The sequence below is a fragment of the Solenopsis invicta genome, chromosome 3, assembly GCF_016802725.1.
Source record: "Solenopsis invicta isolate M01_SB chromosome 3, UNIL_Sinv_3.0, whole genome shotgun sequence".
NCBI lineage: Eukaryota > Metazoa > Arthropoda > Insecta > Hymenoptera > Formicidae > Solenopsis > Solenopsis invicta.
In genome coordinates, this window is record NC_052666.1 from 22,331,192 (window position 1) to 22,358,122 (window position 26,931).

General features: G+C 39.0%; 1 protein-coding gene across 6 annotated transcripts in view; it reads left to right on the plus strand.

Moving 5' to 3' along the window:
• LOC105196718 overlaps positions 1-26,931 on the plus strand; it is a 367,858-nt gene that overhangs the window by 326,511 nt on the left and 14,416 nt on the right. For all 6 annotated transcript variants that reach the window (XM_026134882.2, XM_026134881.2, XM_039447669.1 and 3 more), the window contains 4 exons: positions 15,273-15,401; positions 15,515-15,630; positions 16,561-16,780; positions 19,224-19,358. In XM_026134882.2, the coding sequence (XP_025990667.1) occupies positions 15,273-15,401; positions 15,515-15,630; positions 16,561-16,780; positions 19,224-19,358 (600 nt within the window). The remainder of the gene's footprint in view (positions 1-15,272; positions 15,402-15,514; positions 15,631-16,560; positions 16,781-19,223; positions 19,359-26,931) is intronic.

Below are 26,931 nucleotides of genomic sequence, written 5' to 3' on the forward strand. Positions count from 1 at the left end.
TGTATGCCATCAGATGCGTATCGATATTTGCTTGCACATCGCGCGACTGTATTAAAAGTAAACACAATCGCCCCGTTATGAGAAAGAGACATGTCAATTAGAATAAATGTCAAAAAAAAAATAAATAAATAAATAACGTTTCAGCGCTTGCCCGTCACGTTGCTACCTCACGAATATTATTTTCTGACGTTTAACGAAAATTTATATGCCGTTTGGACGCGAGAGAAGCGCGCGTGGCAGGCGATCGTATCGCGTAGTTTTTCGAACAAGTGATTTCCGCACGTCACGTTCGCGAACATTGCATTATTCCCGATCCGCGGAGACCAAGACAATCGGACGATCGCGAACCGATTCTAGCGACGTCCGGCGAGCGAAATATCGAATTGCTCTCAAGACACATCGTCTGCGCTCGGGGGAAAGGTCTCACGTTTATCTCCCCATGTCGTCCCGTAGACGGAAGACGGGATGACCGTCGCGGGAAATGGAATGTCACGCGGAGAAAGTGCAAACTGTCGGGAATTTATTAGACTCGCGAGATAATTTCACCGCGTCGCGGAGAATCTCAGGGAGAAATTATGGCAATCGAGATTCTACCAGCGTGCGTGCGTCGACCATTAAGGCCATTCTGTGGGGGAGAGTTGCCAAATGCGTATCACAGTTAAGATATTTTTGTTATATTTCGCATTTGATGCTGTTTTGGATGCAAATCAAAATTCAAAATTGTAGATTGATGTTTCAATCTAGTATTACATGTTACATTTTTCAATAATGCCAAATTAATTTGTTATAAACTTTTCTGTCATGCTGCGACAGGTTAGTGATGTAGAAAATTGTCGTCTAAAACGTATTTGTAGTCCTTTAAATCGTATCGTCTTCAAAAATATCGAATTTATGAATTAAAATTATTAAAAATGTAAGAAATCATTAACTAATATTTATTTTATTAATAATATAATGAAAAAGCAATTAAATATTCAATAATTAATAAATAGCCATAATGAAAACACTGAAATAAAACTAGCTTAACTTATTTTTGTAATTGAAGGTATTTTTTATAGCAATTACTAGTTATACTATTACTACTTAACAATCTTATATTAATACTATTTCTTTACAGTAAAATTTGTGGTAGCACGAGTTAGAAAACTTGACAGAGTTTATAAAAATAATAGATTTAATTTTTATAATAATTGTATATACAATAAATGAAAAATATTCTACAACAAGCTTTCTTTTATGACAATATAGCAATTTAAAATAAAATTGCATAATTACGTTATTATCAACTATATTATGTTGATGAAAGATTTATATCAGATGTCTGATTTTCTAAAATGCTAATAGCATGCACAAAATAAAATAAAACTTGTTAAATATTATTTATTTCTTATTTACTTTTTTATTTTTGTCGCTAAATGTTGCTCATAAGAAATAAAACAGTAAAATATTGAATAGGTACGCTTTAGAAGACCGGTACGCATTCAGCAACTTTCGCCTACTAAACGCAGGTCGCAGATCGCAAATGTGGACACCCTATCGTAAACGTCAATGATATTATTAACGCTTTTGCTTGACTGTCACGTTCGCGTTTGCGACCTGCAATCCGCCTTCTGCGTCTTACGAACTTTGAAAGGTCCTCAGACTCAGAGTGTCTAATAATTATCGTGAATAGAGCTTCTAGAAAAGGAGCCTTCCGTGATGATAAATGTCATCTCCGAAATTATCCCCACCGACTAGGCTTGCTATAGCGCACGATATTCGAAAATTAACTTTACTGTAGAATTAAATGCACTTCAGCGCCGTATATATATCGTCGGTTATCTATTATCTCTCGCTGCGCGAAATACGGAACTATGTTAGAGACTTATCTCCCGTGCTCCGAGAAGAACGTTCTCGCGTTTATCTCGCCGCCGGTCCTGCGAGCGAACAGTCGGATGACCGTCGCGAGAAATAGAATGTCCCGCGAAGAGAGCGCGGACTGTCAGGAATTTATTCGCCTTCTTATACCGGGAGCTTCGCAGGCGCGACCTCGGTCGAGGAGATACAAGACCCGTTCTCGAGCCTTTTCTCTTCCCTTCGGGGCGGCGGTGAAAAGGTGCTGCGAATTTTCTGAATTTCATCCGACGCGAAAGGAACAGTCTCTTTCTCGGAACGAGTGGCGAGAGGAGAGAGAGAGGGGGGGAGGGGATGAAAGGATACGACGAGGAGCCAAAAGAGAGGAAAGGGTGACATGACACGCGGCAGGATATTGTGTCCTAGAGTCTGCTGCCGTTTCCACTTTGAAACAGCTATGTTCAATCGGTCGAAATTTACTCCGGCGCGATTCCTCCTACTTTTTCACCCCACTTGTCCTTCTCACGGGACGGACGAGAGTGGTCGAGATGCGCGAGCGGACCGTCGCGTCGGCGATCGAGCGCGCGACAAGAAACTATAAATTCCAGAATTGGCAATCAAGTGGGCCACGGTTTCTATCTCGCGTGCTTGTGTGCGTGTCGCGGTTACTACGGTGATGTAACAGGCGCAATAAAGCGGGAGATTGCGTTTCCGATCAAGAACAGTTTTTTATATAAAATGGAAATGAAAAAGTAGTTTCGCGATGTACGACTCCGACTTTGTAATCCTTTAGCACCCGGTCCCCGCGAAATTGCTTCTGCACCGAGTAAATACGGCCGCGAAATAATTGTGTATACTTAATAAAAAAAAATCCGACAATCTCATCAATATTGAAACTTTATTTGTTATCGGCGGGGGAGTATCGTTGGAATATTTGCATGAATTTCACACACTTTCACTATTTTATTTTTTATTTATACTCTAATTTTTATTCATACGCTTCCTTCATATGTTTGCAAAGCATATTTGAGTAACGGGGGACAACTTTCCGCTGTCACTTCCCCCCGGGGTCATGTTTATAAATTTAAATCCGCGCGCGATAAACGAATCAATATCGATGCAGATGAGGCGAAAACCCGAAATACGGTCACTGGGCAAACCCACCACCGTCGATCGAAAACTTTCCGAGAGTTATTTTAATTCCAATCCGACCGACTTTACGATGAGAACGGGCGCTATCTCGCAAGATTATTTTTCCGCGAATTTTAAGAGAATCCTTGCCACTCGATGATTCAACCGTGGCGAAGGAAATCAGGTCATGACAACGTTATCTCTTACACGATCTAAATGAGAATTGACTCCTCTTCTTTTTATCTCTTCAAGCGCATTCTCTACACAAACTCTCAAATAGCCAAAGATATCACCTATCAAAATTATAGTCAATCTTGACTGATATCTTTTCACATGCACAACTTTTTGCCAAGAACTTTCCATAAATACGATAAATGTGTTAGAGAAGAGTTGCTGAATGCATATCGATTACTTGAATCGTGGCCTCATCAATATTTTATATTTCTACTGAATATAAGCAACACGTTTAAATAGGAGATAAAAATGAGAAATAAAAAAGTAATACAGACAAAATCACGTAGCTGATAATGATGTCGTTCTATTTTATATAGAATTCTTTTATTTTCCTAAAAGAGAATTTATTGTAAAATTACATTTATATACAGAGTATCTATAAAATTTATTCTCACCTCTTACATTTCGAAAATGGTTCAAAATTATGAAAAACCGCAAAATACGTGTCCGATCATTTCAAAAGTCTATTTTACTTTTACAACTCCTTTAAAAGAGTAACTTCTCGAAATGATCGAATGCTTACGTATTTTGTGGCTTTTCACAATTTTGAACCGAAATGCAGCAAATAAAAACAGATTTTATAGATACCTATCTTGTATATATGTTTGCAATATTATAAATTATTATAAATCGATATTTTTATAAAATCTGTCAAGTTTCCTAAAGCTATTACAAATTTTATTACAGTAAATGATATTAACATAAGTAATTATAATAAAATGAATGATTAATATGAATAAAAAGATATAAATTAAAATTGATTTTAATTAAATTTTTGCAATTGACATATTTTTATTTGTATTAATTATTAATTTTATTATTACTAACACTTATTAGTTTTATGTCAATATCATTTATTGTAATAAAATTTTTAGTGATGTAATTGAAAAAAAATTGATAGATTTTATAATAATATTGATTTAACTTTTACAACAATTGCAAACGTGTATACAGAATGTGTATACAATCTTCTCGTGTATCTTTTGCAGCATATTATAGAAAAACTTACAATAGAATAATTAATACTGTAATTAATAGTGAAAGATTAGACACCGTAATAGTAGGCATTTTACGTTAAGCTATAATTTCATTTCAAACGTTTATTTGCGTACAAATAATTACCAAATGAGAAATACGTATAATAAAATATAACTTGAGTAGTACGTATACGGCAACTCTCACTTTAAGTAGCCTCTTTGTAATTAAAAAAAATATTTTTTTACAATTACACGATAAAAAGTTTTCTAATATTAATATTAAAGTGCGTGCTATAATTTAACTAAAACTTATATACAAACAAAAGTTGTAAATGAAATGTTTTATTAACGATAAGGGCGCAGCGTAAGTCGGCTAACTTGTAAAAGTCTCTCTCGACGCTGAAATAATAGTCTCAAATAATCTATTGACCGAAAGATCTACGTCACGAGGACAAGAGCCTCCAGGAATATCACGGAGCATAAAAGACGATAGCCGTGAAATAACGCGCAAAAAATCTTTTCATCGCGAACGTCGCGGTCACATCTTACGAGGGCGGAGCTCGCTCGGAGCGCCTTATCCGCGTCGTGCTGGAAACTTTTTAATGAAATGTTGTGACAAGCGCATAATGCTGCGCCCGGACGAAACTTCCGGAGACGGCGACGTCGGCAGGGAGCTCCGTTCACAATGAGCTGCGGCGCGGCTCGAGTTTCTGGCGATCGTCGAATTGTTAAATTTAATTACCGAAGTGAACCGAACGCAAGAGAGGGAGAGAGATGGTACTGTATATGCATTCGCTTAACATTCGCCCCGTCGCCTGCACCTGCGATCGAACTCGCGGTGTGAATTGTTGAATACGTTAGACGCGAAAGGCCGCGATTAAACCGCGAGGCGGCGACGACGCGCCGAAACAATAACGAAATAAGTTGCTCCTTCTCCGGAGAGGCGCGGTCGGATGGGGCAGGATTCAAGCGATATGAAAGTTTCGCGAAATTTCAGTCAGAGGCTCGACGCGCGAATTCCGCACGGCTCTGCGGACAGAGACGGGCGAATGGTACAGTTTGCCAGCGGCTTAGCGAGAGTTCTAACTTCTTCCGCGATTCTGTGGAAATTTGTAAACGTTCTGTACGGGGCAGAGGGTATTCTCAACGGGTAACACAATGTTTCTGCTTCGAAGGCGGTGCGGATGCAAAGCGAGAAAGTAACAAAGAGAGTGTCACAAGTCGAGCTTCATTAAGGAGCAACTCATCGAGTTTGCAGAACGGGATACCATTGTGCAATGGTAATTGTCATCTGTAGCTCTATAAGCACGTAGGAGGAAGTCGCGAGTCAATTGTAATCATTCCAACAAAATAATAAACATTATAATTTGTTTTTACGTCGAGATCCTCATGGCTAATCTACTTTGAGTAGGAAGAAATTGCTGATATTTTTGTCCTTTCTAGTACTCCTTTTTTTTATACAATTCTTGTCTCTTATTTTTATAACAGTTTTAATGAAAATAAATGTTGTAGCTGCAAAATTTAAAAAAAATGCAATAAGAGACCAAAGCTGTGACAAATTTTATTATTTTGTTGGATAAAATAAAACACAAAGCATTCTAACATTATTGACATTATTTTTCTGATAGTCGAGAGGCAGTTTTCTAAAAAAATCGTAAAAGAGTCTCCTACATTTTTTACTCCTACATCGACGTCTTGGGACACGAAGACGCCTTCCGTCCCTGCTTTTAATAAACGTAATAGAGTGTAAAGCACCGAGATAAAGCATACCTCTATCCCCTTGCCAGCTCCTCGACTTAACATCAACCATGCCCTGGTTTCATGCCTTGCCTGTTACCACTAGGACCTCAGGAACAACATTTCAAGGCAAATCCAGCCACAGTGGCGATGGCTACCCTCAGCGAATCCTCTAGAAACACTGAATTGTTTCCAGAAACAACTACATACCTCGAGCATTTACTAAATTGCGCATTTGATTAGAGTATACTCGCGCTCTATTTGTCGTTCATTATAGTTCATTAGACATTTCTGAGACGCGATAAAATAATGCATGAATATAACACATTAATATATTAATAATATTAAAAATGTATATTATAAATATATTATAAATATACATTAAATATTATTAATATTATTATTATTAATATATATGATGTCTTAGACCGTACATTTGTGTAGTTCTTTTAAAATAAAAGGAAGTAATTTTTATCAAAAATTCCAAAAATTTTAATAAGTAAATTCGTTCTGTCGAATAGTGATGTATTCAACTTCTAATTCCAACCGAACTGTCTAGATTAGATATTAAATTTTTTAAATGTACATATTTTACAAATTTTAATTAAACACAAAAAAATAAGAAACTTGTTTTTTTTTCTAGAAATGTTTTCAATAACCTTAAAATGTTCTTAAAAGAATGTGATGAAAAAATAAAATTTAAATGAAAAAGTAACAGAATTATTTCTAAATAATAATAAATATAATATTATTAAATAAATATATATTAATATATTAATATCGATGAATTATTCTTCACTTTCTTTGATAAGAAAAGAACTTTTCTCTTTATTCAGAATAATCACACAAGGGCACTTTTTAAGCGATTTATTTCTTGTAATTTTATTTCTTATTACTATTGTTTTGTTATTACCTTTAATATTATTATTATTATTATTATTATTATTATTATTATTATTATTATTATTATTATTACCAAGGTAATGTAATACGGCTTTGAATTTCGATAACATTGTGATACGTATGAAGCAGAATCCCATAATCTAATGTTCTCATGGCACCTCAATATCCACAAATAATAACGACGAGAATATACCAGTTTATAAAAGATACGAGTATAAAGTGAAGAGAGAAAAAGAAACAAAATGAAACAGCAAGGGAGAAAGAGGTAGAAAGGAAGACTATTTGGCGATCGAGCGAGTGTAGCCATTATATTTTATCTTTGAAAGTAACAATAAAAATTGCACTTACTTCGTGAGATTGCTTCGCAATTACTGGAAAATTGAATATTATAACGCTGCATCATCTCGTTTTTAAGTATAATAGAGCTATATCCTTCAATGCTTTCGAATAGAGTAACCTATACAATAACCGTTTAATCGCTTCACAATGTTAGGATAAATTTTTTTACGTCGTATTTTCACATTACATCTAAAATTTCATGTGTCGATTAAAAAAGGACGAAAAATTATTATTTTTTTTTTTAATCCTACTATTCACGATGCTTATGACGACGGAAAGGCGTTTAAGCTAAAATTATTTAATTCAACATGGACTCAACGCAGACGAACAGAAAATCTTTTAATTATTTAGCTCGGTAGCGTGGAGAGAAAAAAAGAAGACTTTGATGGCAATGCGTAGAAAGTCAGGAATGTTCTAATTTGAATGGCGAGGAGCTTAATTAATTGGATTGCGAAAGCCTTTAAGTTTCCTGGAACATGGATGAGATTTTAAACTACGGCAATGTACCTCGACATCCCCCAACTACGTGAAGCTTTAGCATTGCCTTGAAACGTTTCCATAAATATTTTTCTTCCTAATATTTAATGAGTGACTACCACGACAGAATGAGAAGAGAAAAAATACGGAAGAAGTAGATGGTTTAATTTATCTCAAGTTATTTAGCAGTCCTCATTCTATAATAAGAACTGTCCAAAGTACGGAACTTAACGTATCTGAAATAAAAAGTTAATACCCGGTTAATATCATTAAATACTCTTAAACATTATTTTATATAAATCACGTTTAAATAACTATTAAACAAACAACTATGAACTCGTTAAAAATTTTGATTACTAAATATTTCACAAGCTCAAGTCTTACAAATGCCACACTTACTAAGCATTAACAATTTTTTCTCTTTGGTAATGAAAATATTAAATTGCGAAAGAAAATATTAATACATAAAAAATATTATTAAAACGAAACTAACTCAGATATTTAATTGATAAAAAAATTTGCTGCTCTCGAACACAAAACCGCACATTTGTAAAATTTTTCAGATTTTGAAGATAAAGCACGTTTACGTGCGAACGGCGTATTTCTGGCGCCACCATTGCTCCCAGCCGGTGCCAAGCTATCGTTCTATGATTTCGCGAAAGCGGTCTCGTGTAACAATGCATTTGCACCCAGGATGAACGGTGGCGCGGACGAAGACCGCCGCTCGCAATCAGGGGTGAATTTACAACGAGGCGCCGGCTCTATTTCACCACCATGACGGAGCCGGCGACAACGACGACAGGATTAAATGCCAGGCTAGTCATAACCACGCCCCGGGGCTTAGAGACTCTTAGAACAATGGACGTTGCTTCTCAGTTCGACAAAAGTAACGCATCCCATCCACCGTTATACAGCGGTGGCGGTTTATTATCTGAAACGCGGAAATTGAATCTCGCATACGTCAAGATTTTAACGTGTGAATTTTGTGTTTTGGAGTCTTTACACGAGAAAAACAGTTTTACTGGAGCATCCAAAAATTTAGTCAAATATTAATTTGAAAATAATTTTATTAGATTGTTAAGATAATTATGAAGGACGTTCAAGCATCATGAGCAAAAAGTTTTGACATTCTAGCAATTTGCTTGAGCATCTTATATAATTCTAGTTGATCAATAATTTTTAGACACTTCAGCAAAACTGTTCTTTTCGTGCACGAGATCGATTTTAGTAATGTACATTTCTATTTCTTTGTACATTCTTTTATAGAAGGTAATAATAATTTACTTTGATCGTGTGGCGCATATTATTTTATCGCGCAAAAATCTGCGATTCGATCAAATCCACTTGTCGCATAGCAAACGAATCTCTGCTCAGCCGGATACGTCGAAATAAGCAAAACGGGCCAGTCTGTTTTCTCTAGTTTCTCGCAACATCGACTTGGTAATAGAGTGAAAGGGACTTGGGGAAAATTTTATGGTAACGATAAGAGGGGGAATAATGCTAATCTGGATAACAGGCGAACATCTATTTTCTGAAACACTGACTGGCTGCTTTCCCCTTCTTTCTCTCCCGTTGCTGATTACAAGAAGAGGGCATTATTACCATATAACCAATTCCTCCGAGTTACATCTCATTGGGATTACGACGAACGGGAGAAGGTGAAAAAGCCGATAAAGCAATGAATCGGCACCGTCAGGACTTTTGAACCGTGGGATTATTGGTCCGTTCTACCGAATATCTTTTTTTTTCCTGCGCGATTAAGCTCGCGGAGTATTCGCGATACATGGGTTTTTAATATCCGTTTGCAATCGCGCATCTCCATAATCCTCATCTCTCCGCGTACTTGATGTACCTCATCTTTTAACGCTGGCTGCGCGTAATTTCTGTCTTGACCGAGCAGCGAGTTAGCCATTAATGTCACGAGTCAAATGGAGAGAAAGAGCAACGTTTATGGCAATTCGATAGCATCACCGGCTATTCCGTCGCCGCGCCCGTAATTGCGTGTCGATTTATATGCGATATATCGCGTACCTAATTGTCAATATTTTCTTGAGGGTGGCAGAGACAATAGGAACGGGAGATGAATACAATTATCGTGGCATATTTTCCGGCCAGGAAATGGAATAGGACGCATTAATACTGTCTGCCATTTTCAGGAAGATACGACTTCGGCGGGCGACGTGACGCGCGTAGCCTACCTCGCGTATAGAATGACGATGCACAATCGTCTCGAATCAACATGGTTAATGGATTCACGACCGTTTTACCGTAATTACCTGGCAGCGCTAGGTGAAGTATGTCGAATACTTGATTTCAGATTTCATCGCGATAGAAGGCCCAAGATGGCTGCGAAACGGCGACGGATCTATGCCGCATTAATAGCAGTAAATTGGATCTGGCGGTGCATTAATATCGCATAGCGCATACAGTACTGCATTAGTTACACACAGTTACATACGATATCTGCTGGCACTATTCTGATTGCGTAATATAAACGTGGCATTTGCCCGCGCACCGGCACATCTAATGCAACTGCGTGTGGTGTTATTGCCTGCCGCGGGATTATTACCGTAATTGCATTTGTTACAACTCCCCGCGCAATCGTTTCCGACAGCGCACCCTTTAAAACAGCGCGCGTTGGCCGTTTCTGGTTTTTTTATTAAAAAAAAAAAAAAAAATCGATGCAAATGACATAAAAACCGCACGTGTTGCTTTTGCCGCAGCAAAATGTAAAAGAAAATATATAATAATCTAATATATGTCCTTAATATAAACATATAATTCCAAATATGAGATTGTTATAAATAAATAAATTAATATTTTTTAAAATAATGAATGTCAGGATTTTCTCAGCGAGTGTTATAGATTCGCAAAAATGTGGATGTCCTACCCTGAAACAGATCGCTTCCTTAAATATATTTGTCGCAGTGAATCGTTCACTCCGCGAATCTTAATTAAACCGGCGTGTTAATCTTCGCACTGTGCACTTTCTTCTTCTCTCAACGATGATTAACGGCGCAACAACGGCCACTCTGGCATTTAACTTCGCGCACACCTATCCTTTGTAACGTCATGGTAATTTATTAATGTCCATTACGGAGGCACTTTAATTATCACTTGCGCGAGAAGGAGCTCCGAATCGCAGAAATATCATGGTACTCGGACTGCGACGGAAACGTAACCAGATTCACCCTTTCCTCGTCGCGATTCAATATGGCACGGCTGTTGAAGAATCGTCGCGTCGGGGGGACGGGGACGAGGCGGGATATAAAGGCCGCTTTCAGACCTGTCGCACTTCTTCCCGCGGAAAGACGGGAATTACGGCCCAGCGCCTTTACGACGATGTAATCTCAACCGGATTAACATATACCCCGGGTCGTCCGTAACTCTGTCTGCGCACCTTAGATTTCCGCGAAGAAAGAAGCCGAGACGATAGATTGTGGAGAGGCAAGGTCGTGAAATGAATAAAACCAAGGAGAGTCAGGCTGCAAGAAACGGGTCTTGCGATTGCCAAGGTTTTTCCTCTCCATCGTCGTCGTCCTCCTCGTCATCGTCGTTCGCCGAAAGGGCAACCCCGGCTTGTATAATGAACCGCAACTGTGTTCCTTCGAAAGCTTTTTTCGCTCGTCTGACAATGGACTTCTCATCGAGTCTCTCATACGCTTATAGGGGAGAGTTCCCGAATCTAATTATTTTTTGTTACATTTCTCATTTGGTACTGGAAAAATGGCTTGAATTTATTTCTGTATTTGGCATATTTTTTTTTATATCAATTTTTAGTTTTACTATTATCAATCTTTATTATCAATTTTACGTTAATATTTATTATATTTATTATATCATTTATTTTAATAAAATTGGTGGTAGTACGATTTATAAAACTTAATAGATTTTATAAAAATATTGATTTAGTCTTTATAATAATTGAAAATATTTACTGTATATACAATAAATATAAAATATTTTAATAAATCTTTTTTTTATAAAAACATAAAATTTCAATGTAAAATTGGTTACATTATTGTATAAATAAATTTACTAAAACAACAATTGTAACTAATTTTTTAAAATGTTTTTAGCACGCACGTGATAAAATCTGTTTTTTTTTTCTATATTACTCATTTTTTATTTATTTCATATTTTTATTACTAAATGTCTCTTGTATTAAATAAAAATATAAAATATCGAAGTACGATTTAGGTGACCGATACGCATTCATCAACTCTCCTCTTTCGCATAATGGTTTCTTTACGAAATTATTGGAGATTTCAAAGAAAATCACTTTCAAATTTCTCGTAGCTGCAGAAGGAAATACGTGATGCATCTGTTTGCGATACATCCCCAGTTGTAATTGGTAAAACAATTAGTGAACATAGTGTATTCAACTCGCGAGATAATGGGGAATCATGTCAATCTTCCTCCGGTCAGATTTCAGCCGCGTATAATACGCATCTCTCCAGCATTAATTGTCATAATCAAAAGCACATTATGCTGCGTTCATTAGCGGGAAGAGCGAGCTAAATATAAGATTACACGCGTTACGTTCCTTTATAACGATAGTTTTAATTGCCGCACACGCGAAGGATGGCATTATCGGCGATAGCGCCTTATAAACGCGTGAGACCGCGGCTACGTTTAATTAATAGAATCATCCTAATCACCCGCGGGGGCCCTTTTACCAGCGACCACCACACGAACATCACCGTTGCACTCGGATTTTACTCCTTAATCACTTTATAATCAGCGCGTCGAGGAGGCCAAGGCGAGGAGCGAAAACGGTTTTCAGCGAACCGGTATTATGTTTCCAAAGGCGGCCATTAATGAGGATAAAATGTTCCGCGGAACTTTATGCAACTTCAAGTCGCTAAAGAACATTCCGCCGCGTTTGTGTAACTCTTCGATATCCCTTCGCGCGCGAATTGTAATAAACGTACGTTTGAAATCCCGCAAAAGTCGTAATCCCTAAATTGGAAGTGCGAGATAGCGCAAACAATGTTCATTTTTTTTTTGTTTTTTTTTGGAATATTGAAGGAGGAAATCCTGAAAACTCACGCAACGTCGAAACGGAGAGTCGTGGAGGGGGGGGGGGGGGGGAATCTCCGAAAACATATGAGTGAATATGAGAAAAAATTACACTCTTTTTTTTCACATTTACGAAATGGGTGAAAAGGGATAAAAATTCGAGATCATACATACATTTTTCGGACTAGTGTGTGTTCATTCGATTTCAATACCGCGATTTATCGATGGACTCCGCGTGCTCGCACGAATATCGCGCAGAAACGACGTTTTACTAGAATGACGAAGTTTCGGGACAACGCTTTTTCTGGCGCTCTTTTTTTTTCCGTTTCTCGTTTTCCCCTCGGATTTCCCGCGTCCGTCCATCCGTCCGCCCGAATCGTCGCGCATCGGTGATTCCGGCGCGGCTATTTAACGCGAGGAGGGCTGATTTCGCGAATGGGAGCATTCGCACGAGACGCGGAGACGCGCGCACGGAAATCCGGAATTTGCATGAAAACCCTCGGCGTTTGTACCGGACGATGCGAACGAGATGCTCGGGCGAGGATTGCGCGACGAAGAGAGACTGAGGGGGATCGACGAGCCCGAGTAGAAGATTTTTAATTTACTCCGACGGGGGATTTGTGCCGGAGCGCGTTATCTCGGGGCATTTTGTAACGAGTGTTACCAGAACGGCGCACAATGCGGATATCGCCGGATGGACGAGATGGCGAAAGCCTTCCCCGCTTCTTTTATGCTCCGCCCGACCGACGACGGCTCGGCGACGCGAGCCTCGCGCGAAATGGGGCCGGAGGAATCCGATTTTCTGGTGTTCGAGCCGCTCGGGCAGAAAATGACGTACAGAACTATTTCCGCGGCAACGATCCGTTTCCGACCGACCGACCAACGCCCGGCCCCCTCCCTTTTTCTCTAGGCTCTCTCCTAATGAAAATAATTACGGCCTGTTCATTGTTCGCGTGGGTTCAAGGGGTGAGATCTAATTTATCGGGAGCGACGAGTTTGCGTGAGAGGATATTTGAAAGAGAGACACATAGCGAGCGAGAGAGGGATAGAGGGAAGAGTAAAACGAAAAATCCTGTTTTTAATACCGCTCCGAGAAGTAGCAGCTGCAACTGCTATTTTATCAAGTACATTGCGGGAAAATTATTGTAAAAAGTATACCGATTTTAATGGTGCACCGATTAGAAATATATTTAATGAGATAAATCTGTAAAAAGAAAACTTGCAAGAAGTATCTGGTGAGATGATGAACGAGGTGTATAGTACAACGAGATCGTGTACACGGTCATGTAAAAGGTCATCAGATCGAGATTGATGAACTCATCGCGTGTAACGTGTAATACATCGTAATTGATCCATCACAATTCACATTGCACGCGATTAATATTAAGTATCATGCATCTTGGTGGCAAGGGTGGTGGGTCAACACAGCCTGGAGGATAGTGTATTTGTGAGATAAGACTTTGAGGCATGGAATTTCATTTTAACTGCAAAATTCAGCCGGCAAAATCGAACCATGGGCAACGAAGTTTTCCCATTAATTTCTTCACGCTCGTACTTTGAGGTAATTAATTAGAATTATGAGAAAAGTTTCTAAAGCACCTGTTACGTGTTTAGAACGGCTACTTCAGAATCTTGGCGAATATCACTATCGAATATCTTACATTGTCCCTCTCGCAGCACCGACTTGTAATAATAATAATGATGATGATGAACTAAGAGTTAGACTCTGATTAATATTCAACATGAAGTTTATTTGCATCCGTATTAGACTTTTAAAAGATTCTTTCTCTCTTCTTCTAACATTACAATCTCCCTAAGAATACTAAGTGCAGCGTAAAAATTACGTAACTTAAACGTAAAAATTACAGTGGAAAAGAAAATTTTATTTTATTAAAATTTATTAATTTTTCATTTACACACACAGATACGATGTAAACAAAAATAGGGTAGCATTCATAATATACGTTTATCGAACTAATTTGTCTATATTTTGGAGAAGGCTTTTCGCCTATGAATTAGATAATCCAAAGTCTTAATAGCCGGTAGCAATCACTTTCACTCTGATTATTTGTCAATAACAGAGCACGACGTATAATACTGTCGGCGATAATTGCGAGGGAACCCGCTTTTAATCACCGCTCGTCTACGCGGTGATCCGGAGACACGGGGCAATCTTCTCTGTAAAGCCACGCGATGACCCCTAATTGGCCACATTATTAAAATCGCATTTTCGTGATCCCAGCTGTGAGGGATCGTCCCTGCAAAGCGCACGGCGATGAAGTTCCCTCGTAAAATAAATCACGCCATCCCATCGTGGTAATTCGGCGCAGCCGCTTCTGCCTTGCCGGTAATATTGGATATTTTCTTAATGGCGAAACTTCCACGGCCCTCCCCCTCGAATCGAGTTCATCCTTGTGAGCTCCCTGATAAATCGGTACACGATTCTCGACCGTTTTCGATAGTCTCCTACCCCGCGCCCTATCCGCTCCATTTTCTCCATCCACCGCCCGCTTATACCGGCGTTTATCCCGGTGCGAAAGACGATGGGAGTACCGGAGTCCTTGAACCGTCTCGGATGCAGAGTCACTTTGTAGAGAAATGCTTTTTTTCTCGTTGCAGCCATTGCACCAGCGACTACATCGCCGTCTACTCGGGCCCGACCACGTCGAGCCCATTGCTGAAGATGCTTTGCGGCAAAGAAAAGACGGAGCTGAAGTACGACGGTCAAGAGCTCCTCGTCGAATTCAGGTGAGCGCATTTCTTTATCGGTAGAACAGACGAGACGAATCCGTTTCGAGTTCTCGGACGATTTAGATATCTTATCGTCTTGCGTCTTTAGAAAAGTTCGTATCGTTTTACAGAACTGGTCCAGAAGTATCGCCGTTCGACTATAACGGCTTCGTTGCGACGCTGAATTTTATAGAAGTGACGACGGAAGCTCCAACGACAATCGCTATCGACACCGTGAATAAAAGTCGTAAGTAGCAAGAGGAAAGCGTTTATCTGTAGTGTAGATTACCGCGTTGATTAGTCGAATACTCCTACGCAGTTCCCATATGTATATCTCTAATATAATTTATTTTTTAAGTGTTTTCTACTTTGTTGCGTTGATTTTTTAGGAAGATTTTAGGATTTTTTTTTAAATAACTTTTTTTTAATTTACTTTTTACCTTTTATTTTGTTGGAGACTCAAATGTCATTTTAATCAAAACACTTGTGGCTATTATCGGAACTATAGGTATCTTGATAATTTAATTTTTTATATTTTTTCGCAGAGTATAGAGAGAAAAGCAATTTTTTTTTAATTAAGAATTATTTAGTTATTTATTGAGCGAAATGGAAAAATTTGAGTTCCGATAGTAGCTTCAAGTAGGTATTCTAATTAAAATGATGTTTGAATTTTTAATTTCAGTTCACCGAGAGATTCAATATTATGGTCATTGATAAACTGTACAGAGATCAAGTACATTTATTGTTAATAAATTATTATTCATATTTTATTTAAAAAAAGTAAAAAATTAATCTTCAAATAATAATAATTAAAAGACAAGAAACAATGTTGAAAAATATTTATTCATTTTTCTTAAAAAAATTTCTAAAAAATCAGTGGGACAAAGCAGAAAACTCCCTTTTAAGTTTTAATAAAAAAAAAATGATATTAGGGAATTTGAAGGAGTAAAGCGTTGGGTTGGAACAAAAGTTCTCTCTTTCATAACATTTTTTATAAGTGAAATTCAAAAACAGTGTTTAGATATTAGGATTCAACGTATACGTCGCTACAAACTTTTGATGCAATCCAATCGTTCAGACTATTTTCGTAATTTTCTGTATTTTTGCTCCTGTCTCAACTATGTATCATGGGTCAATGAGCTGTCATCGAAGCTCACTGAGCTCTCTGACCTTTCAGTCGAATTGATGAAGTCTAACAATAACCGCGATCTTCACGACCACCGCAAGGACCAAGGTGGTACCGTGATCAGCAGCTGCGACCTCGAGGTGAGCGGCGAGAAGGTCCGGGCGGGCCACCACGACACCAGGGGCAAGCCCAAGTCCACGACGTGCAGACTCGTGCTGCGTGGCCGTACTTACGACACCGGACACGTCTCCCTAGCCAGTTACAACCTTAGGTAACCCGATTTCGCTCGCTGTCACGGGCCTCCAAGTCACACATCGAGACGCACGTACAACCGTGGCTTTAGATGCGAGAGAAACCACACCCTTCTCTACTTTCCCGTCCCATTTTCTTCATATCTATCGACGTGTTTCTCTACCCATGGATTGCGTGAACCCAAAGGCCAACGAAAACTGCAGTCACGTAACGGCGAGCACGACGTGTCGCGGTGTATGTGAAATTGCATCTCACGTTTGTTCGCCACCATTTTCGATCGTGTCTGCCAATCCCGACAAATCCGCGGCCGGTTGCGCACGTAACGCGCTGGATTCGTGGTAAAATCGTTGTAAAATCGCACGGCGGTTTGTACCTATTGATTAGCTAGTCAGGTAAACGTCATAAGTTCTGTCGTTTACGTCGCGCGTTTTCGTTGCGTGGAATAATACTGATACAAATACTCGTAAATCAGAGTAACATGTCGATACACATTGATTAATGCCTAGAAATTTGAATGTCGCTAAGCCTCGAGATATCTGAAAATACATGGGAGAGAGAAGCCCATTATTCCGCAATTGCGCCGTTACGTCTACGCACTGGGCTCTTATTTCACAGTTAGCTTGTGTAACTTATCGGAACGGCGCCCGAGAGGAGAGTGGAGGAGAAAACCACCCCGGAGCTTGTAGTCGCAGAAAGTAGCATTAAATCACGCAGGGATACACCGTCGCGTCCGCGTCCCGGGGATTTTCAATTATCATGTGCGTGCTACGCGACGACGACATGTGGAACACATATCCGCGCCTTCGGAGACGTGTTACGTGCGCGTCCAGGGGATAGGGATGGAATACGCTGCGGGGGAGAGATGAAACCACCCCCGCCCGGAACTGACGACGATTCCTCGGTATCTCCGACAATCGTCTCGACATCGCATACGAATGCGCCGCTGTTGGTCTTTGAAGCCGCGGATATCCATGTAACCGCTGGATATAAACTCGTAGGTGTGCCCGCGCACTCGCGCGCTTGCGAGATGCAGAACTTTATTGAAGGTAGCATGAATTTTGAACGGAATATTGTAAATCCGAGCGCCAGGTGAACCGAGAAAACATCTCCGACCACGCGAGACATCGCGCGTCCTTTGCCCATCGACCAAACTCTCCCCCGTGTATATTTCTCTCTTTCTCTCTCTCTCTCTCTCTCCCCCTACCCTCTTTTTACCCTGTTTTCATACGCGTTCGTAATGGCGGCATCTGTGTCGGATCTGTAACTTACTTTCCGCAGACGCGGCGTCTGCGAGGCGATTAGAGCCAACGAGAACGAATATTTTGGTTCGGATGATACGTTTACGGATTATCCCGAAACAAATATTGGATGTAATATTTCCAAAAGCTTCCAATATTTCTTACGGATTAAAAGTGAAATGGGTGAGCGAGTAAATCAAGATAATAGTGCATTTCAAATATAGGCTAAATAGTTGGTTAAATTACTAAGTGGACTAATTACTGACATTGTCCCGACTATTGGAAATTCAATTTTAAATGTTTTCTTTAAATATATGAAGAATATTACACAGAATTATGTTTAATTTTATTTGAATTCTTAACGAGTCTATTTGTAACATTTTATTAAGAGTAAAACTTTCATCTTCTAATTAAAAAAAATATTTAAACTAATCAAAAATTTTTATTTTTACCTGAACGACATTCCGCCTTACTAAAAAAGACAGTTATTAAAATGAGTAATTTTAAGTTAAAATTAACAGGAAGTGTCACATTAAAAATAATTAACACAGCTCACAAGAAGAATGTAAAAATTTGGTTAATTTTATTTATTTATTTTTAAATATAATTAGATTAAGAGGAGTTTGTTTATTTATAATTTAACTTTATTTATAATTTATTTATTTGCAATTTAACTTTAACCTCAATTGAATCGTTCATATTAATTATTTTATTAGATGAGCTTTAGATTAATATTTATCGGAAAAAATGCCAATACAATATGGCCATTTGATTGTTAAATATATAGGGATAAAGGAATGTTAAAATTTTCAGTTTTGAGAATAACGATTCAGCAGTTATTTTATTTAATAATAAATAAACTAATATATTTATTGAGACAATTTTTGTCAATTTTTAAATTTACACTATACAAAAAGAAAAATTTTTATTAAACTTTAAAGTGTCATTAGCTAAAATATATATTCCAAATTATCAAAATTACAAAATCTTTTAATATGTCAGTAATTGGACCGTTTATCTTACACTTTTTTTTTTAAACCCAAAGTTCTTTTTCTTGTTTCCGTGAAAAGAGCGTTGTAACTCTTCAAATTCTCTACGTGAGAATTTGCAGTTGATATATCGACGATGAATTCTCCCTGCGTCTAGGACGACGAGTTTTGACGGCGCGCGTGACGTCCGTCGTAAAATCCACTGATAGATATGTTCTCGCTATCGATTTTACAGCGCACAGTCCTGCCAGTCGACGATCGAGATATTCGACGGTTCGCTTGAGAGCGGAATGCTGGATACAGCCAACTCCTTAGAGAGGATCTGCAGCCCGGCGCAGTGGCTCCCGCGGGAACTCGCGAGTCAGGATAAGTAAGTGGATTCCTTCTAGTTATTAGAGCGGTCATTAGAGAGATACCATCGTACCGGTTTCTAGGTGATGCATTGTAATTGTGAGTTGGTAGATTTCGAGATCTCTCGGCAGCTGGCAAACGTGCGCGACGCTGCAGCTTAAAACGAGGCTAGTTAAGTTTCCTTAGAGCGCCAGAATGGAGATTAGTTTCTAAACGCTAATCTCTGCTCGCAGAGATGCAGGCGCTCGAGACGTTAGGCATTAAGACGTACGGATCGTTTAACGACGCGACGAGTGACAAAGCGAATTCCGTGTCGCGAGTCTTTTTTTAGTCTTCACGCCTCTGTCCTGATATTAGCGCGCGCAGCTTTCCTTCCTGGTGTCGTAGTGTACCTTAAGGATTATTCATTATACCTCGGGCACGTATCACGAGACAACGGCTGAACTGACGCGCGAAATAGGAGCCAGCGTCGTCGCAACGCTGAGGAAGCAGCGAAAGATCGTCGGGCACGTAATCATAAAACAGCCCCGGCAGATCCATCATCCGTCTCCATCCGAGAGCTAGACGGCGGTATGCAAAGCGATACCTCATACTCATCTCGCCGGGAGTCAAAGTATGAAAGATAGCTGCAGCCAGTCTCTCTCTCTCTCTCTCTCTCTCTCTCTCTCGCGCGCGCGACATGCATTCCATGCTGGGTTTACGTCGGATACATATTCGAATGAAAAAACATCGCAGAGAACGCACGGGATGGTAGTTGTATGAAACCGTTCAATTGTTGTGCCGCACAACATTACGAAAACCGATACACAAGTCGTACAGCTCGCACAGCTATATCGCAAAAGTTATTTTTCTCGACTCTTCGAGAAATGTCCTCCTACGATTTGTTCAATTATTCTCAACTCTTTTATTTTGCGAAATTAAAATCTATTAATTTAAATAAAAATTAGGAAACTTTTTTAAATATTTAATCTTAATATTTCTCAAAAATTATTAATTCTTCAAAACATGTTTTTCTTTCGATTTCAGAGAGAGAGAGAGAGAGAGAGAGAGAGAGTATGAAACTTTGTAGTGAATATACGCGTACACGCTTATCGTATCAAAAAGTATATTCGACAAACCTGGTTTCCTCGCGCATCGATAACAATATAACCGAAATTTTAGGGCTCTGTTTACTTTTCTCTGAACTACTCCTGGAGAAAGGGAGTTACGTATAATTCCGATACTGTCGCAAAGCGAGCGTGCTTGTAATAAAAAAAAAAACCTAACAAAAATTTATGGCATAAATTGGAACAGCCGGTTGCGCACGTACTTCCGTTCATAACGTTTCTATAATAGCGTGATTTTTACGATGGGAGAATCTTTCGATTACGCAGTAAATTCTCGCGTTTGATTAAATAACTTTAGAACGGCGCGTGAAACAAATGCGTATTGTTTTGTTACGCGAGCGTTAATATCCCGCGGAAAAAAAATTGATAGCTTTTGCAACGTTCATTCAACTTCTATTTAATTTGGCGCTGGTTTATGTTATTTTTGTTTCAATTTTTCTATAAATTGGATAACGTTCCTCTCGTAAAATATACATAGGGTACCCGCTGATGCTCGAAATAGGTATGCGAGCTTTGTACGGTTGCTTTACGAATGTGACTTCGTCAATGGCATGGCAAACATATAATTGCGCATAATTTGTATATATTTATACACATACATAAATATACATATATATGTGTATATATTTATATATGTATATACGCGTAGATTCGTTTCCGCATGCCTTCATTCATAGGAAAATGGACTCTATGCCCGGCCGCATGTCATTCACGATACAAATCCTTGTGCGCAGATAGGTCCAGTTTACACGCTGATACGCGCGTTTTATGAACGCGGTCCTTTCAACGTCGTAAACATTTAATGCCGATCGATTTACCGGCGCGAATAATAATAAATGCAAGCGTGTGCTGGGCGTTGATAGAATACCGGCTAATCCGTTTAATACCCCCGTTCTAAAATTTATGACTTGCAGCGTTTGATCGCAAAATGCTGTCGCGACCGACGAATTAGGTGTAAACGCCGACAAAGGGGAAAAATTTGGAAAATTAAAGCTGCACAAAGGTAATTTATTTTACAGCAACGGATTGCTCGTAAATATGACAAAATTAAATATATTATATGATTTAACACAAAAGCTGTGTAGACACTATTAACTTGAAATTAATAAAATAATACAAATCCATTATACAGAGTGGTATTATTGCAAATGTTGAAAATGCTGAATGTTTGATAAAAACAAGAGATTACCTTTTATTATTTTTCACGTTTTACTCTATCTGAAATTATCTCCATCCAATCATTACGCGATAATTTATTACAGTAGAAATTTTTATTCGTAATACGTGTGCTTTTTCCGAGAAAGATGAGATATTGATGTAAGAACGAGATGCCTGATAAGAATTCAAGGGAGATAGAATAGAGGTCATATCAAATGAAAAACGTGACGAGAAAGATATTTGAAAGAAGATTTTTAGCCATACATATTGAACAGCGACGTAGGGCGTCAAGAGAAGGAGGTGCATATTCCAGAATTTTATAGAGAGAAAACCGTTTTTCCAGATCCTCATTCCGACAATTATTCGGTCGGATGTCACGACTTGACGTTTCTCCACTTATTACGCTTGAAACTTACAAACCTTACAATCCAATGATTTGAAACACAATTCGAAACGTGCTCGTAAGCCGCAGCGAAAAAATACGAAAAATTCTTGCGCGATCGCGTAATTTACAAAAACGAGGAAAAAAGGAAGCATATCATTATCGAAGATGTGTGGGAGAGAAAGGATTAAAGCCATCTCGCGCATTTGTATCCGCGCCTTCCATATCCGTTCCCCATCCGGGACGAGCAGGCGCTCTTCGAAGTCGAAGTCTCCGGAGACAAGATTGATCAATCGGCCATGGAAACAGACTGTGGAGGGTCGAGCGACGACAAACAAAGGTATCGGCGTGATTCCTCTCGAGGCTGGAAAACCGGCAGTGACCCACGAACCGGCTGGCCGATCGGAAAGCCCGGAGAGATAAGTGCAAAGGGGAGTTTGGAAGGAGCAACGTCGTCGTCGTCGTCGTCGTCGTCGTCGTCGTCGTCGTCGTCGTCGTCGAAGCAGCCAGCGGCCGCATGCATTATGCAAGCCGTGGGAAATGGACGGACGCGAAATGTCTGTCGCACGAACGCCCTGTCCGCCCTTCGCCTCTGCTGCATCGGCGGTGAACTTGATGCGGCCGGTGCAAAAAGGACGAGAGCCGACCAACGAATGGCCAAACGAGAGATGCGCGGCTAGGCTAAGAGATTTCCCAGAAGAGATTTCGAGACGCCGCCGACGCCGCCGCCGCCGCCCTCGCTGCTACCGATATGGTACACGATCGATTCGCCGTTTATACTCGGCTTTTCGCTCTCCTCAATCGACAGATGTGCGCGGTAAAATGTCTGAGATATTGTGATAACGTCACGCGCACGTATGTCTCTTAAGTCCGGAAACTTTTCCAGTAGATTTGGAATTACAATATGACGTACAGGAACGCTATTTCGATTTTTATGTGAGGACAAATCTTCCCAGATCAGGGTTTCCCAAACTTATGTGGACCACAGCCCATTTTTTTAAACTACAAATACGGTCCACAAATTTTTGTGTTAATTTAGCATAAGATGAATATATTGGAAGGTAATTGCATAAATATTATGTAAAAAATGAATACGAAAAGTGTAACAATTTGAAACGGAGTGTGGAAACATATTTTTTCAGTAAACATTAACACTTATAATTTGCTGACACATATATTTTATTTATTTAACATTTTATTCATTTATTTAACTTCATTTGCTAAACTTTGTTTCAAAAATTACATTATTTTTATGTTATTTGTTTGTTCTCTCATAAATTGTGTTATTTTAGCGCTAAGAAATGTTAAATATCAATTTAGCACAAAATGTTCAAATAATATGATCACATTATGTTAAATTAACACTTTGACGTGTTAAAAATTCAACATAAAAATTCTAAGAAGAACCGATCTTAACATAAATACAAAATGTTTTCTACTGTGTAACGAAATACGGAGTTAAACGTTTCAACAATTTCATGAATGTCGAGGAAAACGACAAACGCTCGTGTCTTGGCAGGTCGAAGGCAAGAATAAAATTATTATAAAAAGATGACAAGCATCGTTCACGTGGTACCGCTTAACCGCGAATGTCCACGGGGCTTTTCGCTCTTTCTCTCTCTTCGACCATGAAATGAAGGGAGGATCGTTTCCGCTTTCTACCTTTGAGAAGAGTGATATTCGTCGCGCGTTGCGCCTCGCTGCCTTGCTGACGCCACTGGCAGTTTTTAATCTATTTTAATTTCTAACGTTTGCCACCCCCGGTGCCAGCCGGTCCCAGGACGATTTATGCTTGGTAGCAGCAGCAGTAGTAGCAGCAGCAGCAGCAGCAGCAGCAGCAGGTCGTCCGGATGCAGCGTACGTACGTACGTGCCTATGGGACTGCTGCGTGTTTTATGTCGGCTAATCTCGTAAAAATTCATGCGAAATAACGCCCGTGCTTCATCCGCCTCTCACGTTCGCCAAACCCCGCCGCCGCTTTTAGTCGGGCACGTTTCCCATCGCGCGACTCGACCCGCGCCGAATTTCCGGCCGCCTCCTTCCGCCTCCTGCGATACTCCCGAACCAGCATTAAGAAGACAATGCTAAATAAAACGAGGTAGAAGGCTCGCAATCTGGAGCCTCGACAAAGGCAAGAAAATGAACTTTGTACTTTGTCGTATCAAAAAATATAAATGTAACTTTTTTTCAAATTATGTAGGATAAAGTTGCCTGAGAATTGAGTTTTTTATATAAGGAGTTTTTTTTATTATAGATGAAAGAATTATATGGGACTCTAGCGAATAGTTAAAAGATAGGACATTTTTTTAATACCATGGAAAACTTTTCTTTAAAGAAATAGATAAATATGTTTTTGCTTTGAAAATATGTATAATTTTTATTTTAGAAAAGTAAAATGCAAAATTAAAATAAATATGGTAATAAAAATAAATTAATAAATAATAATAGTGTCATAAATGTGTGCACCTGCATGATAGTCTCGATAAATTGTCTAAAATTAAAAAGTAAGCAATTTTGTTACACTTGTCATTTGTGGATCACGGAAGGATTTCTTTCTATTCTTTTTAACTTTCGCGAAACTGCACATATTTGAAAAATATATTTTTCTGAAAAATTATGTTTTAATAATTTGTAACAGAATTCAAGATAAAATTCTATTTTTAATTTTATATATCAAATTGTGGAATATAATTATAGACGAGAAAAATTGTTATATTATACGAACCATAATCTAATTTAAAATTATGTATGGAATATTCGATTGTTTCTTTGACATGGGTTATTAAAAAATATCTCATAAAAAATATTGCATTAAAATTTCAAATTGATCGGATAAACTATCTCTTTAAAAAGTTTTACATATTAGAAAAATATCTTATTTTTTAATTCGCTAGGATCTTACCCCTTAACTTGAGTGAAACTTGAAAATCGTAAGGGAATTTGAAATGTTGCAAATTTCAAAAGTGTGAAGAAAAAGCGAAGACGCAATCGACGTGTTATATTATATATTAGCGAGGTCAACATATAAAAAAGAAAATTGTATCATCGTACATCGCGCGCGACACCGCTGGGAACGAAGGGTTGTAAGGTCTAATCGGGCATCGCGATTATTCAAGTGAGTTGTCCAGAGCGCGCTCTATTTAATATCCGTCCGTGCATGGACGCGAGATACATCGGGGATCAATCCGGGGTATGGCCATCAAGTAATTTAATCTTCACGCACGCCATGCTCAACTAAAAGCCATCCCCGTGCTCCCTGCTCGGAAGCAGCCAATGAACCGACACAGATCAACCATATCATGCCATCGCTTTATCCAGCGCGCTGATAAAGTAAACTGCCATTCCGCGTGCGGGAGATATCGCGATAATCATATCGCTAGCTTGTAATACGGCCTACAAATAACAAGGTATTTGTAGATCATGTGCTTTTACATGTCGCACCGCAGATGAACCATTAGTGATCCCAGACGGAATAAATTTAATAAAAAATTAATAAAGTTTCATATCTTTACTTGTATAAAATACACGCAGTTATACGGGGCGCGATTTATCAGCGCAATTGCGTCACTTCATCATTATTTTATGTCGAATGATTAATAAAGATAGAGTGATGAAATATAGCGCGCTCTTCGAACTCAATCATGATGTTCCAAGAATATCAATGTTTAAATGTAAGCCAGTCCGTTAATTTGATATGTAAAATTTATTTAAATTCTCGTCTTTATATCTAGGTTCATCAAATTTTGATCATCCGCGCTCTAAGATTAAAGATTTCCTTTCTTTATACCAAACTTGGCAAGTCGCGGTCGCGTTTTAATCTTTCCGTTCTCATATTTAATAATAGTTCCGTCAATTTTAACTTGCTTGAAAATTGCATTCAAGAACATTAAACAAGATATGCTGCATTTTTTTCTTTCTCGATAAGTTGTTCAACAAAAAGGCACGACCCACTTTCGGTGGATGACCTCGATAAACTTGTCTTAAGAGACGTTGAACGTCACCGATTTTTAAGCGACTGACGTGATATCGTTCGTGCGAGAAAGTTGCCGCGATGTTAGAAAATCAACGACGTAATTCTGGCGCTCATTCGAGCGACAAAGGGCGATCTTCTCGTGGCACCGCAGGGCGACGGCGTCGAAAGGGGGGGAAAGGGTGCGCGATTTATCTTGCAAAACTAACTCATAGGCAATTCTCGCCCGCGCCGACTATCGAGGGCGGCTCCCAAGACGTCCATTTACAACTTTACCCGGGGAAAATAGAGTCTTACGTGCAAGATTTACATCCTGCTTTGTCCCGACGCTCGTGTAACTTCCACGGAGCACCCTTTCGCGCCCATGCGCGTCATGCCCCTTCCCCATAATGGTCGTGAATTAATAATTCGTGTCGAAGTTTCTGCATGCCTCGAATGTCCCCGGTGAAAAGTGTCACGAATCTCGCATCTTGGTGCGCGCGCGCGTGTGTGTGTGTGTTCATTGTAACGTACGTAAACGGAAATCGGATCGATCATTATTCATAGTACGATCCCGGCGAACGTCACCATCGTTCCTCCGTATTGATTGCGCGGTCGTGATGCAAAGCCATTCGGCTATTTTAACGAGGATCGTTCACAATGAGATAAATTTCATATATCCCGAGGTAAAATCGGGAATTATTGTAATATTCACCCTGTTTTATGCTCAGTTATTTGTCGCTTAATGGCACAAAGCGATCTTCCTTGTACTGAAATTGCAGTCTCACCGTCCAAGTTTCCATGTCTAATCTACATTTTGGCGCAAAGTACAACGGTGCTGGCCCGTTTCTCTTTTCTGATAAATGCGCCTTTAAGGATGTATTGGGCGTATAATCCCTGAAAAAAAAATAAAATTGTTAATATGTTGAAATGTGTTAATATTGACACATTCAAATAAATTATATACATATGAAAGTTGTGTGAATAAGATTACATT